Source organism: Salpingoeca rosetta (genome assembly GCF_000188695.1).
Source record: "Salpingoeca rosetta unplaced genomic scaffold supercont1.19, whole genome shotgun sequence".
NCBI lineage: Eukaryota > Choanoflagellata > Craspedida > Salpingoecidae > Salpingoeca > Salpingoeca rosetta.
The window spans coordinates 91,494-108,651 of NW_004754915.1; the positions used below are offsets into that span (position 1 = coordinate 91,494).

General features: G+C 55.3%; 4 protein-coding genes across 4 annotated transcripts in view; 3 read left to right on the forward strand and 1 right to left on the reverse strand.

Annotated features, from left to right (window-relative positions):
* PTSG_07771 (eukaryotic polypeptide chain release factor 3) overlaps positions 1-2,681 on the forward strand; it is a 5,365-nt gene extending 2,684 nt beyond the window's left edge. The window contains exons 7-11 of the mRNA XM_004991518.1: positions 1-178; positions 511-592; positions 820-1,205; positions 1,484-1,611; positions 1,864-2,681. The exon at positions 1-178 is cut by the window's left edge and continues 39 nt beyond it. Coding sequence (XP_004991575.1) covers positions 1-178; positions 511-592; positions 820-1,205; positions 1,484-1,611; positions 1,864-2,007 — 918 coding nt within the window. The 3' untranslated portion in view covers positions 2,008-2,681. The remainder of the gene's footprint in view (positions 179-510; positions 593-819; positions 1,206-1,483; positions 1,612-1,863) is intronic.
* Positions 2,682-2,759: 78 nt separating this feature from the next.
* Positions 2,760-6,336, reverse strand: PTSG_12635 (uncharacterized protein). The gene is made up of 7 exons (XM_004991519.1): positions 5,860-6,336; positions 5,136-5,570; positions 4,566-4,738; positions 4,215-4,268; positions 3,987-4,063; positions 3,475-3,647; positions 2,760-3,304 (listed from the first exon to the last, which is right to left on the reverse strand). Exons 1-7 carry the CDS (start codon positions 6,302-6,304, stop codon positions 2,841-2,843), a joined length of 1,821 nt encoding a protein of 606 aa, XP_004991576.1. The 5' UTR covers positions 6,305-6,336; the 3' UTR covers positions 2,760-2,840.
* Positions 6,337-6,399: 63 nt separating this feature from the next.
* Positions 6,400-11,930, forward strand: PTSG_07774 (uncharacterized protein). Its single transcript, XM_004991520.1, has 13 exons — positions 6,400-6,438; positions 6,717-6,790; positions 6,921-7,002; positions 7,192-7,400; positions 7,620-7,699; positions 7,859-7,938; positions 8,212-8,342; positions 8,630-9,092; positions 9,286-9,505; positions 9,705-9,906; positions 10,192-10,307; positions 10,670-10,810; positions 11,048-11,930. The coding sequence occupies exons 1-13, from the start codon at positions 6,418-6,420 to the stop codon at positions 11,875-11,877; spliced, it is 2,649 nt and encodes an 882-aa protein (XP_004991577.1). The 5' UTR covers positions 6,400-6,417; the 3' UTR covers positions 11,878-11,930.
* A 38-nt stretch (positions 11,931-11,968) lies between these two features.
* Positions 11,969-17,054, forward strand: PTSG_07775 (uncharacterized protein). Its single transcript, XM_004991521.1, has 12 exons — positions 11,969-12,776; positions 13,109-13,206; positions 13,347-13,490; positions 13,850-13,932; positions 14,074-14,142; positions 14,428-14,444; positions 14,612-14,803; positions 14,997-15,197; positions 15,464-15,751; positions 16,112-16,237; positions 16,512-16,589; positions 16,753-17,054. The coding sequence occupies exons 1-12, from the start codon at positions 12,111-12,113 to the stop codon at positions 16,924-16,926; spliced, it is 2,136 nt and encodes a 711-aa protein (XP_004991578.1). The 5' UTR covers positions 11,969-12,110; the 3' UTR covers positions 16,927-17,054.
* Positions 17,055-17,158: the final 104 nt, after the last annotated feature.

Sequence of the window (17,158 nt, forward strand, 5' to 3'; positions counted from 1 at the left end):
GACCGCGGTGGCCAAACCCGCGAGCACGCCATGCTTGCCAAGACGGCTGGCGTGAAGCACCTGATCATCGTCATCAACAAGATGGACGACATCACCGTGGAGTGGAGCGAGGACCGCTTCAACGAGTGCAGGAAAAAGCTCATGCCCTTCCTCAAGGCAACGGGCTTCAAGAAGGACGGTGCGTGCCATTGCTTGTGTCGTGCTGTCATGTTGTGACGTGTGTGTGTGCGTATGCTGTGCTGTTGTGACACGTGTGTGTGCGTATGTTGTGCTGTTGTGACACGTGTGTGTGTGTGCGCGCGCTCGCGTGTGTGTGTGTGTGTGTGTGTGTGTGTGTGTGTGTGTGTGTGTGTGTCACGTCGATGCTTGGCGGTGTTGATTGCTTGTTTCATTACTTCTTTTCCCCTGACTTTTCATCACTTGCCTGCGCTCACCCCTCCTTGACGACACATCCCCTCCCCCCTCAAACCACCACCACCATTGATGTACGTGCTGGCTGTGCGGCGGCAGACCTGACGTTTATTCCCGTGTCCGGGCTCACGGGCGCCAACCTCAAGGATCGCGCCGACTCGAGCGTGTGCGGCTGGTACAGGTGCGTCACGCGAGCCACGCTTGCTGGGTTTTTTTCTGGTTGACACATTCGATGATTTGTACAAGTTCCTGCATCTTCCATACCAACCCACAAGCTTCCACAATCACGTGCGCACAAACAACCGCACACAAGCACGCGCAATTCCCCAATCGCGCACACACACACACACACACATTAACCATCACGCATGCATTTTCATTCACGCATACACGCACGCACACACACAGCGGCCCGTCGCTGATTGAGTTCCTGGACGAGCTGCCGCCAATCCCGCGGCTGCTGAAGCACCCCGTGCGCATGCCCATCACAGAGAAGTACAAGGACATGGGCACGGTTGTGATGGGCAAGGTGCAGTCGGGGTACATCCGCAAGGGCCAGAAGCTGATCATGATGCCAAACAAGCACAAGGTGACGGTTGACGGCATCACGGTGGATGACGAGGAGCGCGACCTGTGCCGCTCTGGCGATAACGTGAAGCTCAAGCTGAAGAACATTGAAGAGGAGGAGATTGCCAAGGGCCACGTGCTGTGCCAGCTGAAGCAGCCCTGCTCCGTCTGCACCGTCTTTGACGCCCAGCTCGTCATCCTCGAGTGGAAGACGATCATCGCCCCAGGTGCGCGCAGCGCGCACGCGTCGCGTGTCTGCGTGTGTGTGTGTGTGTATTTGTTGCGCTGTATTGTGTGTATGTTGTTGTGTTGCGTTGTGTTGCGCTGTATTGTGTGTGTGTTGTTGTGTGTTGTGTTGTGTTGTGTGCCCCTGTTCAGGGCGTTTCAATGGATGTACGATCGCCTCACGGCTTGACCCATCCCCGGTCTCTGCCACCTCCACCTCCCTGCCTTCCTATTCCTCATCACACCCTCTCCCTCTCCCCCCCCCCCTCTCCCTCTCCAGGCTTCAAGGCTGTGCTGCATCTGCACTCTGCGATTGAGGAGGTGACGCTGGAGCGCCTCATCTGCCACATCAACAAGAAGACGAACCGCCCGGACAAGGAGAAGGGCCGCCCCCGCTTTGTGAAGCAGGTCGGGTTGCTTTGCTACGCCGTCGCGTGCACACGCGCGCACATGTACATGCACACGCATACATAGACACATGTACTCACACGCACTCGCATGTACAGCAGCTGTGCGTGAATACGACGCTTGCGTGCACATGATTCCCTGGCAACCCATGCTCATAGTCAAGCTTTCTGCCAATATCTCTCACACTCTGAATGCATTTTTTTTTGTTTGACTTTGCGTCTTCGTTCGTTCGTTTCCGCTCTTGTTTTGCAGGGCGATGTGTGCATTGCGCGGCTGCGGGTGTCGCAGTCTGTGTGCGTTGAGACGTTCAAGGACCACCCGGACATGGGACGCTTCACGCTGCGTGACGAGGGTCAGACGCTCGCCATTGGCAAGGTGCTCAAGCTCATCGAATAAGCAAGACGCCACCGGCACCGCCACGAGTAGTACACGCTGGCATCGCCACCATGATGATACGGCACCATGACGCGCTGTGAGCCGTGTTGGAGCGTGTGTTGAGGCTGGTATTTTCGGTTCTGTGTTGTGCGCTCTGGTGCCGTGAATGACGTTCAGCAAAACTTTGAATTCTATGTCTGTTCGCGTTGTCCTCCCATGTTGTTGGTGCTGTTGTTGTGCTTTTCTTTCCTACAACGTAGCTGGCTGTGGTCTAACACGTGTGTGTTTAGTTTGTCTGGTTGTCGTTTTCTGTTTCCTAAGGGGTGATGATGATGAGGTTTTTGGTCGCTCAGATGTTGCATGTCGGTGATTGTGCTCGTGTCTATGTAGTTGTCGGTTCGCTTCCTTTCTCTCACTCTTCTCTTCTTCCCTTCCCTCTCCATTCACATCTCGTGTTTTTCCTCCTCTCTTCTTCTCTCTCGTGTTGCGCGATGCACTGTCATCGCTGCACCCGCTCTTCCTCCCTCCCCCAGCCGGTTGTGCCGCTGCTGCGTGGGACCAGGGTGTGCGCACGTGTGTGTATGTGTGCATGTGCAAGAGCTGTCGGTCCTTGGGTCGGTTCGTTTATTCGATTAATGATGGTGACAGCGTGCACACGTGGAGACGCCAGCAACAAATACAACAAATTCACAAGAGCTGACAATCCGAAGAGAGAGAGAGTGTGTGTGTGTGTGTATGTCTGTGTCTTTGTGTGTGTGTGTGTGTGTGTCTGTGTGTGTGTGTCTGTGTGTGTGTGTGTGTCTCTGTGTGTGTGTGTGTGTGTGCGTGCGTGCGTGCGTGGTCGCTACGCCGCATCACAGGTGCAAGTGCTGGGGTGGCACGACACGGTGTGCGAGCTGTTCATCATCAAACCGCCAGTGCTCATCTGAGAACGGCGAGTCATCATCATCATCAGCATCATCATCATCATCATCAGCAGCAGCAGCAGCAGCAGTGTTGCCATGGTCTTCACGGTCCTCCTCTGGAAGCATCACCATCTCAATCGCCTGATGCTGTCGATCATGCACCGGTTCTTCTGCAGTGGACGGGTCTGCATCAGGCGCGGGTGCCTTGTGTTGCTGCAGCCGTTGCTGCTGCTGCTGCCGTTGCTGCTGCCGTTGATGTGGTTGACACTTTGGTTGCTTTGCAGGCGGTGTGCCATCATCACCATTGCCATCATCACCGCTACTGCCGTGCTTCCTGCTTCTGCTGCGTGCAAAGTAGTGGCTGAGCTGACGCGTTTCCGGGCGCTTGCGCATATTTGTCGCCACCAGGGACACTGGTGACATTGACATTGCGAGGAGAACATTGACGCTGCGTGAGGTGCTGGACACCACAACCGTATGGGGCAGCTACATGTAATCATACGCAGCCACAAGCACGAAACACGCACAACATACGCAAAACACACACCAAACACACAACAAACACACACACATGCACATGCACCTCGTGTGATGAGCTGTGTTGGGTCCTTGATGAGGTAGCGCAGCAGAGACCACGCAGTCTTGGCGAGCTTGGTCGCGTTGCCTGCAAGCTCGCTCTCATCCATGACTCGACCGAGGGACACGGACGACGGAAAGGCAACACTCCGCGCAACTTCAGAGGCAACCTCATGACGCCTGCAGCATACATGGTGCGCGAGTGCATATATATATATATATATATGTGTGTGTGTGTGTGTGTGTGTGTGTGTGTGTGTGTGTCGGGGCTGAGGTGAATGGCATGGACACAATACGCGCACAACATTGGGTTCGACACACATACACAAGCACACAAGCACACAAGCACACGCACGCACGCACGCATGCACACAAGCACACACACACACGAACGCACGCACGCACGCACGCACAAGCACACATACACACACACACAAGCACACACACACACACGAACGCACGCACGCACACAAATGCGCTCAACGGAACACAAAGAGCTGGTGTCATCACACAATCTACCTGCAGTGTAATGTGAGTGTTCGTGGCACTTGTGATGGAAACTCCTGAATGCGTTCCAACAGCTCAACCGACATGTCCTGTTGGTACACGTATGCGCGTGGGTGTGATGATGAGAAACAACGTCGTTAACGTGAGCGACTGAAAACAAGTCGGCAAACAAACCCTGACAACAACAACGAATACGACAACGAGCAACGCTGTACCACCAGAAACGTGCAGCGAAATAACCTGGAAGAAGCGCATGAGGACGTCTCGGCACTCGATGGTGACCGGGTTCAACATCTGACAACGGTGGCATCAATGTCACAATCGAAATGAAGCGAGTGAGAATGGCGCGAGGCGCAACCAACAAGTTACATACATACACATACACATACATGCACATACACATGCACATACACATGCACATACACGCATGCTCATACGCACGCACTTACACATACACATACACATACACAAACACATACACATACACATACACAAACACATACACATGCACATGCACATGCACACACACATACACATACACATGCACATGCACATGCACATGCACATGCACATGCACATACACACATACACCTTTCCAGTGGGGTTACCCAGCTCGTCATACTCGAGCTTTGCAACCGGGGTAAGGGAGCTGTGTGTTCCATAACTCTTCGGTGGCCCTTGGCGCGTGACGTGGCGGTGGTCGCGGCCAAAGCACCACTCCAGCACACGCGCCGCCTCGCTCGCCTCCACACGCAGCAGGTTGGCTGAGAACACAACGGTCGCAGCACGAGACCAACTACAAGCGTGAGCAGCACACACGCACGCGCAAACAAACATACACAAACGTACAGACATAAACTCACACACACACACACTTACACAAACGTACAGACATAAACTCACACACACACACATGCATGCATGCATGCGCACGCATACAAACACACGCATGTACGCAAGCGTTCACGTGCACATATGCACGCCCACGCATGTACGCAAACTCACATACATACATACATACATACATACATACATACATACATACATACATACATACATACATACATACATACATACATACATACATACATACATACATACATACATGCATGCACACATACATACATACATACATACATACATACATACATACATACGCACCGATTTCGGGCTGAGAGAGACGCTGCAAGGCAGCGGCACTGGCAATGTTGGCTTGTTGCAAGAGTTGTTTCTTGGGCCCGAGTCCAGGAAGCTTCCAAGGTGGTGTGGATTGAAGTACCCGTGTAGCATCCGCAGTTGTTCGGAGGCAGACGATGCCAAACGGCTTGGCCTGGCACGAGGCAAGCTTCGCCAGCAGCATGTTGTGAGCCACGCCAACAGAGACGCGGTACCCCGTGAGGGAATAGCAGGCGCGCTGCACCGCTTTGGCCACGCGTAGTGCCGTCGAAGTGTCGCTTGTCCCCAGCTTAATGTACGCCTCGTCGATGCTGGCCACTTGCAGCAGGTCCTGTTTTGTCAGACCGCTCCGTATTGCGTCCATGACTTGCTTTGATGCACGTCGATACGGGCGGTATGACACTCGCCCCGACAACCTCTCTGCTCGAAACGTCAGCAGGCGCACGTTGCGTTGCATGGCGTGAAACGAAAGCGGGACAGGATGCGTGCAATCCAACGCACATACGCAGGCAACCCGCAGTGCACACGGTAGTGCACACACACACACACAGTGTACACACGCACAGTGTACACACACACAGTACACATAGTAATGCACACGCACAGTGTACACACACACAGTGTACACAGTGTACACAGCGTACACACACACATACATAGAGTACGCACATGAAACCATACATACACAGTGCACGGACAGTCAACGCACCCGTGAAGACGTGAAGAACATGGCCTCCACGCGGGAGAAGGACCCGTCTTGCTTGGCGTGGTGTCATGTGCTTGTAGACGCCCAGCCTGCGAGCGGCGTGCGAAACAGCAATAATGTCCTGGTGCTGCTGCACGCATACTGGCGTGTGACACGTCAACATCTGCGCCTGCTCGTGGTTGTGGCGATCGGCGCCATGCTTCGCTGCTTTCTCCCGATCCGCTTCCTCCTCCTCAACCACCACTGCACGGAATCTCGCGTGCGACTCGTCACCTTCGTCCTGTACATATCGCAGTCGCTTCTGGTACTGCCGTTGCTGCCGTTGCTGCCGCAGTTGTTGTTGTTGTTGTTGTTGTTGCTGCTGCTGGTGGTGCTGCTGGCGGTGGTTTCGGCGTGCCACCTCCACCTGGCAGAAGAACGCGTCCACATCGACGTGCAGCACCGACATTGTGTCCGCTTGTGTGCAAGCAACAAGCAAGTCGTGCGATAGTCTTCTTCTTGTTCCAACAAGCCGAGTCCTTCGTGCATTAATAATCTTGTGGTGTCGGAATAACCCACGCAATGGCGGGCCGGAACAGCAAGGTGCGCTGTGTGTTGCCTGGCTGCGATTGAGCCGCGAGCAGTGTGGCACTGGCTGGATGGTTGGCTTGACATGAGACATGACACTGGCGCTGCCTTTTGGCGGTGGCTGCTGGCACTCGCACATGCACCTGCCCTCTTGTGCGTGTCGACATGCCTACACGTGCCCTCGTTGTCACCCCCACCTGCCACAACAGCAGCACTCACAACTGCCACAACGACACTCACATGTACAACATAACATGTACAACAACTGTTGTGTTGCACTGTGCACGGCACAGCCGCGTGCGCTCAAGGAGCTTGAGTTTGACCACCCAGGTGTCAAGAACCAAGACCTTGGAAGCGTCGATGCAAGGTCAGCTCACATGTCTTGGAAACGTGCGCATGTTCACCTCTGCCACGCATCCATGTTGCCCACCACACACTGCGTTTTCACCACATCGCGCCCAAACCACCACCTCACACGCGTTTGCATGCCCTTGCAGTGACCGAGAGCAGCGCAAGCTGCAGCAGGCCTTGGCACTGATTGCCAAGAAGGAGAGGGCATCCATGCCACCAAAGTCCCAGGTTGGTGCTTGTACTCTCTCGTGGTGCTTCGACAGACACGCACGCATGCAATGTTCAAGTTGATGTTTTGGAGGGGAAACGCCGAGATGCGGGGGTTTGTCGAGCTTATCGCCTGCGCAATACTGCCTGCGCAGCGTGCCACCTGTGTGGAGGCTCACCAATGCCCTGCCTGTCACGTTACTAATTTAGAGCGAGACACCTGCCAGCAAGCCCAAGGATGGGACCAAGGACACCAGCTCGACACAGGCCGCCTCGACAACAGCGCAAGAGCCCTCATCAAAGAAGCAGCCGGTCAAAGCAAAGCGCAAGACAGCTGCCCCGAAGAAGGTCAACAAGAAGCCCGCCAAGAAGCCCGCCAAAAAGGCAGTCACGCCATCCACCATCAACAAACGCAACCAGTGAGTCGCTCGCCCTTGCATCGTGTGTGTGTGCGCGCGCGCGCGCGTGTGTGTGTGTGTGTGCGTGCGACTGTTTATTGTGGTGTGTGTGTGTGTGTGTGTTGTGCATCTCAGCAGATCGCGCATGCTTGCTAACTGCCCACTCACGCCTACACACGCCTACCCGTGCATGCATGCACACACACACACGCACACACGCGCGTTCTATTTTGTCTCCAGCGTTGGAGAAACCAAGCTTCAGCTTGCTGTCGCTTCAAACAACCTCGACAAAGTCAAGAAACTGCTCGACCAGGGTGCAGGTATATGTGTGTCGTTGTCGTTGGTCACTTTGTGCGCTTGTACCTCTCTGTGCGCGTCTGTCCTTCATACCTTGTGCAGTATCCTCATCCTCTCCTCACACTTGGCATGCCGCCCCCGCCCCCCAACTGTTGCTGTTTGTATGTCAACCAACGCCTTAGATGTCAATATCCCTGATTATGCGGGCTGGGCACCAGTGCACGTGGCCGCGCATCCGGACATCATGAAGCTCCTGCTCAAGGTGCGCTCGTTCCCCTGCCGTGTACCGTCTTCTGTCAACCACACATCACACATGACGAGGCGACAACATAGCGTGTCCACACTGAGAAGGAAGCAGTGTATGATCAAAGTCACCCCCATAACGCACACAAAGAGAGTACACGCCTTTTTCACGCACGTGCGCTGATCAATCACCCCCCCCCCCTTGCTTCCACAATATGATTCATCTCTCTGTGTCTGTCTGTACCTCTCTGTCTACATTTGTCGATTGCATGTGTCTATGATATGTGGGCAGGCTGGTGCTGACCCGAATGTGGTTATCGGCCAGTCTGGCAACACGGCGCTGCACGAAGCCGCCTTGCTCAGCAACGGGCCCGTCATCCGCCTCCTCCTCAAACACGGCGCAGACCCAACCCTCCAAAACAGGTGCCGTGTCTTAACCCGTGTTCTGTGTGTATGTAAGTGTGTGGGGATGTTGGGGGGGTGGGATGGTTATATGTGTGTTCACATACAGGTGTGTGTTGATCCCTCCCCCCTCCCCGTTTGTCGATCTCCATATGTGCCCGCTCCAACCCTGCTCCAAACGTCTGTCCTCCCGCCCCTGCCTTCATCTCTCCCTGTCGACATGCTGACCGTCCTTCTACACCAACCACCACCACTCCGGCTCCATCCCTTCACAACCCCCCCTCCTCCTCCTCCTGCTGCTACTGCAGGTCTGGGCAGACGGCGTCGGAGCTTGCGCCCGATCTGCAGCTGCAGAATCTCCTGCGAAATGCAGAGTTTGAACCACCCAAGAAGCGAAAGCAGCGCGGCAAGGCAGCCGTGCTCGCGACAGACGGCAACGACAGCAGCAGAAACAGTGATGGTGATGATGGTGGTGATGATGGTGATGGTGATGGTGATGATGTTAATGATGAGGACGGCACAGCTGGAGCAGCAACGGCAGCTATTGTTGCACCGAAGAAAGCGAAAACAAAGGACAGCAGCAGCAGCAGCAGCAGGACAGGCACGGTCAAAGCGCAGCCGAAGAGCACGGGCAAGAAGACGAAGAAGAAGAAGAAGAAGACAGTGGCGGTGGCGGCGGGGAGCAAGGCGACGGGCAAGCGAACTGTGCGTCGCTCATCCTCTGCAGTTAGCAGCAGCAGTGATGATGACGACGACGACATCACCGTCGTGGTGAGTTGGGTGGTGTGTGTGTGTGTGTGGCTGCCAGCTTGTGGTGATATGTGGCTGTGCAGTGGTCTTGAGCGGGGGGGGGGGGGTTCACTCATGCACATGCTCTCATGCACATGCTCGCATGCACATACGCATTTCACTTGCGTGTGTGCCCCTGCTTCATGCCACGTGCCATGACGCGCTGCGTTGACAGGTACAGCGGCCAACGACGTTGAAACCGGCGCTGCGGACGGGTGCGGGGTCACCAAAAGCAACAGCAACAGCAACAACGGCAACGACAACAACAACATCAGCAGCAGCAGCAGCAAGATCGGGGAAGAGGTCATCCACGGCTGCACCACATTCTGCGTCGACAGGGGCATCGCGGCCAACAGTGACGGTTGTTGCTCCGAAGCAGACCGCGTCCAACCAAGGTATGGTGCGATGCCGGTGCGGCGATGATTTGAACACATTCACCCAAGGACTGCCATGATACGCCCTCACCTCTTCACTGACGCAGCGCGCGTCACAAACAACAACAAACAAACAACAACAAGAACAGCTTGAACAGCAACGAAGACCGTTCACCTCATGCACGCCCGCTTTCTTCTCGCTTGTCTGGGATGTGTGCAGGGCCTGTGCGGATTGAAGTTGAGCCCGATGCTGCGAGTGTGATGAGCGGGACGTATGCCATCTTCTACTGCAAGGCTGCTGGGGAGCCGCCGCTGCGGTACCAGTGGACACAGGGCGGCCGGCCTCTCAAGGACGCGCACGACGCCCCCTGGGACGCAATATCAGGCGCAGACACAGAGACACTCATTATCCGCAGGCCACGGTCCGTGCACCCGTTCGTTTGTGAGCTTGTGTTTGTGCTTGTCTGTGTGTCCGTGTCCGTGTCTGTGTCTGTGTCTGTGTCTGTTTGTCTGTCTGCGTCTGTTTGTCTGTCTGCCTGTCTCTGTGTTTGTGTGTGTGTGTGTGTGCGTCGTTTGAGAAGCAGGAGCACAGGCACAAAGCACGAAGGAGAGGAGAACATGTTGTAGACATGTGTGTCATGGGCTTGAGATGGTGCTGCGCTCTCTTCTCACTGGTGGTTTTCTTGGCGACTGGCATCACTGAACAGGAGTGACTCGTGGAAGAAGAAGGAGCCCGGCACGCTGTCGTGTGAGCCCATTTCATGCACTGTGTCCAACGCCCACCGAACAACAACGTCAACCGCTGCCGCCTTTGTCGTCGACGGTGCGTTGCTTCAAGCAGTCACACCTGCCGCAGCGGTCGCCAACACCCGTTACCGCCCTCTCCACTCATACTTCTTGCATGCATCCCCACGAAGACTAACATCGTCATGAATTTACGAGCACGCACACATACGCTGCCGTTTATCATGTACACACACACTCTCACACCTACACACACTCACACGCCTACCCTCACACACCTACACTCACTCACACTCACACACACTCACACACACTCACACTCACACACACACACACAATCACTCACACACACACAATCACACACTCACACTCACACACACACAATCACACATACAACCCGCCCGCCCCCTCTCCCCCCCCCTCCTGCCCTCGTGACCGTAGAATCGCTGTTTGAGCGGAAAATGCACCTGCAGCGGCAGTACGAATCCCTGCGCGTGATTGCTGAGCGCCTCAACCTCCCGCCACCACACCCACTCGCCCTGCCAGAGGTCAAGCCCTCCTCAGCGCGCCCAACACACCCCGGTACGCGTGCATGGTCGTGTTTGCAGGTGGGATGAGGAAATTGTATTTGTTCAGTGTACGGAGCCTTTTCTGTTTGGTGTTGTGTGACTTGACGTCTCGTGTCTCATGTGCTGTTGCTTTGTTTCACACACACACACACACACACACACACACACACACACACACATACACCCACACACACACCCCTTCCGTCACGCCATGCATGTGACCACTGACACGTGTGTGGCTTCGGGTCAGATTGGCGGCCGTACGCGGAGGCGGAGGAGCAGCTGCGGCAGTGGCAGCGCACACACAGCGCCGTCCTGCAGTTGCTGAAGAACAACGCAGGCAAAAACATCTCCCCAGCCGCAATTGCAGCATCAGCCACCAAACAACAGCAGCAGCAGCAGCAGTCGGCACCGAAAGTGCACGTTGTCCGTTCGGTTGCATCGCCTCCGAGGCCAACCACCGCAACCGGCACCGCCATTGGTGCTGCTGTTGCTACGTCCACCGCCACACGTCAAAGCGACATGAGCAGCAGCAGCAGTAGCAGGAGTAGACCAGGACACGCGGCGCCGGGCAGCGCGTGGGGCCAACCTGCGCCGTCACAGCCGCCAGCAGCCACAGGCTGGGGCCAGCCAGCGCCCCAACAACCACAAGCCCATTCAGCATGGGGCCAACCTCCGCCACCGCCACAGCACCAGCACCAGCACCAGCAGCATGCATGGCGGGCGATGCCAACAGCAGCACCGCCGCTGCCGCCGCAGCCAGCCACCAATGCGTGGGGTGTGGCCCAGCCGTATATGCAGCGCACAGCACTTCTGCAGCACAACCCCTACCACGGGCAGCAGGTTCCGCCGCCGCCGCCACCGTTACCGCAGGGTGTGCACCGTGGTCCCCCCGCGCAACACAACGCTTTCCAAACATTCCAACAACACCAACAGCAGTTGCAAGTATCGCCTCCTCCTCCTCCTCCTCCTCCACCGCCACCGCCACCACGTCCATCGTCGTCATCATCGGGAGGAGGATCGTGGGGATCCAACCAGAAGCGCACTGGCCACGCTGCACAGGACACCATCTTCATCTAACTGCGCTCTGTGTGTGTGTGTGTGTGTGCGTGTGTGAATGTGTGTGTGTGTGTCTGTGTCTGTGTGTGTGTGTGTGTGTGTGTGTGTGTGTGTGTGTGTGTGTGTGTGTCTGTGTGTGTGTGTGTGTCTGTGTGTGTGTGTGTCTGGCTGTCCTTGCTGTTCGTCAGCACTTTTTCGTGAGGAATGTCAGCAGTTTTCATGCGCACAATACACAAGAACAACAAACAACGACGATGGTGTTGTTGGCGGCGCTGGCACGGCGAACGCGATGTCTGAGTGGGCGCAGCGTTGTGGCCACGCTGCTGCGGGTACTGATCCTTGTGGCGTTGGGGCTGCTTGTGGTGTACCTACTCCCAGCCAGCTCACCGCTCAACCGGTCCCAGCACGTCCGTGACGTGACCGGCAGCAACAGTGGACAGCCATCGATGCTGCACGACAGCAGCAACAGCAACAGCAACGGCAACAGCAACAGTGGAAAGATCGGGGGTGCTGGCGGCGGTGGTGAGGACGACGACAATTCCAAGTGGACGTACCCGATCCAGCTGGACCTGCAGCTGTCAGAGAAGTTCGTCAATGATCCCGTGCTGCAGGATGACGAGAAGATGATGCGGCAGTATGGCTTCAACCTGCGGCGCAGCAACTCGCTGCCACTGGCGAGAGAGATGCCAGACATCCGGCATCGGGACTGCAAGTCTATCGTGTACCCGAACAACATGCCCAAAGTCTCTGTGATCATCATCTTCTACAATGAACCCGTGTCCACGCTGCTGCGCAACGTCCTGAGCGTGCTCAACCGATCTCCGCAGCATCTGCTTGGCGAGATTGTCCTCGTTGATGACAACTCCACGCTCCCTGAACTGCAGGACCTGCCAAAGCACCTCGCAAAGCTCCCAAAGAAGGTCAGAGAGAGACACATGTGTGTGCGTGTGTGTGTGTGTGTGTGTGTGTGTGTGTGTGTGTGTGTGTGTGTGTGTGTGTGTGTGTGTGTGTGTGTGTGTGTGTGTGTGTGTGTGTGTGTGTGTGTGTGGCTGTGTGGCTGTGTGTCTGTGTCTGTGTGTGCGTGTGTGTGTGCGTGGTACGTGTGTGTGTGTGTACATATGTGTGAATGATTGTAGGTGCCGTTTGTTGATGTAGATGTGCGTGCGAGACTATGCGTGTGTGTCTGCGGCGCACGATTTCGCTGGCACCCTCATGTCCTTTACTCCTCCTGTTGGTTTCATTCGTGCTGCAGGTGCGCCATGTGCGTCGCAATGTCCACAACGGCATTGTTGGTGCTCGCATTCGCGGGTCACGCGAGGCCCGCTTCCCCATCATCGCCTTCATCGATAGGTGCGCGCATGTACCCCTGCGTCTGTGTCTGTCTGTCTGTTAGACTGTTGGCTTTGCTTACCACACCTTCACACATGCACACACACATGCACACACATGCACACACGTGCACAAACGCACTCCCTCTCCCCTCATATCAGCCACGCGGAGGTGTTTCCTGGGTGGCTGGAGCCGCTGGTGTATCGCATTCATCTCAACCGCAAGACCGTGGTCATCCCCCATCTTCGGCCCATTGATATCCACTCCCTCTCCGCAGTCGCTGGCGTCGCACGTGTCACGTCAAAGTGCGTAGGGCCTGTTTGTGTGTGTGTGTGTGTGTGTGTGTGTGTGTGTGTGTGTGTGTGTGTGTGTCTATCTGTCTGTATGTCTGTATGTCTGTATGTCTGTCTGTCTGGTCTGTCTGTCTGTCTGTTTGTCTGTGTCCGTCTGTCTCACTTCCCATCAAAATCACTGTCTGTCACAAATGCATGCACATTGCATGTCTCTCTCACGATCTGCCTACTTCTTCGTCGTGGTCACTTCCACCCCTCTTCCCATCCCCCGTGCATGCATGCACACGATTCATCCTCTGTCACAAAGCAACATCACTCACTCACTCACCACCACCACCACTACTGCGTTGGCTGCTCATGTGTCTGCGCAGGGGAAGCTTCAACTGGCGCATGTCATTCACACATGTAGGCGCCAATCCAGACAAGGACATCATCGGAGACAACAAGAAGATCGGTACGGCACACACGCACACAATTTGTGCACACACGCACACATACATACACAAACACACGCACACGCGCGCGCGCACGTACACATACACACACACACGCCCGCTTACTTGCACCTTGCTCACACGTATGGATATGTGCACAGGTCCCGTGCGAACCCCCGTGATGCCTGGTGGCATCTTTGCCATGGAGAAGAAGTGGTTTGAAGAGCTGGGTACGTGCCTTGAACGATGATTTGAGAGGAAAGGGATCGATGCAAGTGCACAACCATGATTGCCACTGTCCAGCTTGCAGCGCGTTTGTTCAACCCTGTCACTCACGTCCACTTGTGTGTGTGTGTGTGTGTGTGTGTGCGTGCGTGTGTGTGTGCGTGTGTGTGTGTGTGTGTGTGTGTGTGTGTGTGTGTGTGTGTGTGTGTGTGTGTGTGTGTGCTCTTGTCTGTTTGCTTTGTGCGTGCGACATGGTATTTTTTCTGTGTGATTTCTGACGCCGCATTCAGGCGAATACGATCCAGAGGTGCGTAAGGCCAGTGCAAACTATTATCATGTCGAACACACATCACCAGAGTCCACACATTTGTGCGGCATGCAGTCAATCTGTGCTAACACCCCAACAACAACAGCAACAACCCCTGCTCAACTCCTCACTCTTCCCACCACCACCACCATCACTGTCGCGATCAGATCTTGTACTATGGTGGCGAGCACTTGGAGCTGTCCTTCCGCGTGTGGATGTGCGGTGGGTCGATGGAATCCATTCCGTGCTCCAATGTCGGGCACATTTACCGCCACTTTGACCGCTTTGCTGTTGACCCTCTCCTGGACAACAAGAAGATTGGACCCATCCTCGACAGGAACGACCTGCGCGTCGCAGAGGTGCATGCATATGTGATGTGATGTGTGTGTGTGTGTGTGTGTGTGTGTGTGTGTGTGCATGTCTGCCTGCCTGCCTGTGTGCACCTGCATGTATGCGTGCATGAAGACAAACACGTGTGCATGGTTCAGCCCTCGTTTTGTCATCTTCCTCACGTGTAACAACACCTTCTTCTTCCGCCCTCCCCCGCTTCAGGTGTGGATGGACGAGTACAAGGAGATTGTGTACGACACGCGCGGGTTCTACGGAAAAGATCCTGGCGATCTGTCTGAGCGTCGCGCCATTCGCGAGCGCCTCAACTGCCACTCCTTCAAGTGGTTCCTGGAGAACGTTCACCCGGACCTTTGGGTCCCAGACATTCACCCAAAGTTTTCAGGCATCATCAGCGACCCATCCGTGAGTTTTGTAACTGTCTGTGCATCTGTGTGTGTGTGTTTGTTTGTGTGTGCGTGTGCGTGTGCGTGTGTGTGTGTGTTTGTCTGTCTGTCTGTGTGTCTGTCTGTCTGTCTGTGTCTGTGTGTCTGTCTGTCTGTGTGTGTGTGTGTGTGTCGGTGTGTCTGTCGGTGTGTCTGTCGGTGTGTCTGTCTCTCAACTCCATTTCTTCCGTTCGTCCTTGTTAATACCTCTCACCCCCTGCCTCCCCCTCTGCCGCTGGCGCCCAGAAACGCATCTGCGTGGACAACATGCAGCATGATCGCGGCGGCCCCATTGGCATGTACGGCTGCCACGGAATGACCACACAGCGCTGGCGCCTCATGAACGACGGGGTCATCAGCAACGGCGTGGCCTGTCTCCGCTGGGATGCGTTTGGTGTCAAGGCGTGCTCCGATGCGCACACGTGGAATGTGGTGGACGGCACGCTGCGCCCGGAGCAGTATGACAACACCTGTCTCACCAAGCTCGAGGGGACAACGGAGGCCAGGCTGCAAACATGCTCCCAGGACCTCAAGGTGCTGATTGTGCTGATGCTCTGTATGTGCGTGTGTGCGCGCGTGCGTGCGTGTGCGTGTGTTTTGTGTGCGTGTGTGTGCATTTGTGTGCATTTGTGTGTGTGCGTGTGTGTGCATGTGTGTGTGTGTGTGTGTGTGCTGTGTGTGTGTGTGCCACTCTCTGCCTGCCTTTCTGCCTGCCTTTCTGCCTGCCTTTCTGCCTGCCTGCCTGTCTGTCTTTCTGTCTGCCTGTTTCAAATGCTTGCTGTGCTGCAAAGACATGACAGCTGTTTGCATTTCATTCCATCGTTGCTGTCTCGGCAATACATGGCTCACCATGTGCCCTCATGCTCACCACCACAACACCACCACCAATGCCAGGAGCAGCAAACGTGGGACATGAGCCAGGAGACCCCAAATGGTCGCGTTGCTACCATCGACCATCTGTGCATCGTCTCTTTCGACCGAATTCGCTCCGTGTACAGGCTCGGATCGTGCTCATCTCGCGTGCGTAATCCAAAACGCCGTGCTGGCTCATGTTTGTCTTGTTTGGTTGCGTGTAGTCGCCTGCTTCTGCTTGCTTTCCTTGGCTTGATTCGGTTGAGTTGGGATGCAGTTGAGTCTGGTTTGGTTTTGGCTGTCCCAAGCTTTGTGTTTTGTTGATTGGTTGTCAGCATGTCTTTGTGACCTGAACTGCACTCACGCTAACACACACGACACACACACACACACACGACACGACACACACACGACACTCGCGCACGCAATGGCGCCACTGCAGCGCGCTGTGTTAAGAACGGACAACCGCCTTGCTATCGACGACAACATGTGTCTCTCCACCTTGACAAACATCATGCAGGTTCGTGTGTATGTCTGAGTGTCTATGTTCCTGTGTGTGTGTGTCTTGTTTTGTGCTCGCTTGCTTGAGTTGCCTTCAACTCACACACACTCACACTCACACGCACATGCCATACGCGCACACACACACACACACACACACACACACACACATATCCAAACAGACCACGTGCCGCAACACAGACAACCAGCTGACGTGGAACTTTGACGGCAACTACATCCGCCCCGCTGGTCTTGACCAAACGTGCATGTCTCGCCGGGGAACGCAGGCTGCGTTTGTACCGTGCGACCCTTCCAACCCAGACATACAGTGGCGTGTGTACAAGACGTTTCCTTGATGCTCTTTGAGGCCTTGCTTTGGTGTTTGGTGTTTACCTCGAACACGTGTGCGTTTAATGCGTGTGTTTGTGTTTGTGTTTGTATTTGTGTTTGTGTGTGTGTGTGTATTTGTGTTTGTGTGTGTGTGTGTGTGTGTGTGTGTGCGTGCGTGCGTGCGCGCGTTCAAGCGTTCACCGTGTTGTTTGTCGTTTGTGGATCGAGCAGCGTCTACTAGAGACGCACGCGTTGCTT

Bases quoted from the DNA above. Each gene is read 5' to 3' on its own strand.
- PTSG_12635 (XM_004991519.1), bottom strand. From the start codon at position 6,304: ATGTCGGTGCTGCACGTCGATGTGGACGCGTTCTTCTGCCAGGTGGAG. The intron at 5,571-5,859 runs GTGCGTTGACTG...CGTTTCGAGCAG, and splicing joins TGTTCTTCACGTCTTCACGG to AGAGGTTGTCGGGGCGAGTG. The intron at 4,739-5,135 runs GTGCGTATGTAT...TTGTGTTCTCAG, and splicing joins TCTCTCTCAGCCCGAAATCG to CCAACCTGCTGCGTGTGGAG.
- PTSG_07774 (XM_004991520.1), top strand. From the start codon at position 6,418: ATGGCGGGCCGGAACAGCAAG. The intron at 6,439-6,716 runs GTGCGCTGTGTG...TGCACGGCACAG, and splicing joins TGGCGGGCCGGAACAGCAAG to CCGCGTGCGCTCAAGGAGCT. The intron at 9,907-10,191 runs GTCCGTGCACCC...ATCACTGAACAG, and splicing joins CTCATTATCCGCAGGCCACG to GAGTGACTCGTGGAAGAAGA.
- PTSG_07775 (XM_004991521.1), top strand. From the start codon at position 12,111: ATGGTGTTGTTGGCGGCGCTGGCACGGCGAACGCGATGTCTGAGTGGG. The intron at 13,207-13,346 runs GTGCGCGCATGT...CCCTCATATCAG, and splicing joins ATCATCGCCTTCATCGATAG to CCACGCGGAGGTGTTTCCTG. The intron at 14,804-14,996 runs GTGCATGCATAT...CCCCCGCTTCAG, and splicing joins ACGACCTGCGCGTCGCAGAG to GTGTGGATGGACGAGTACAA.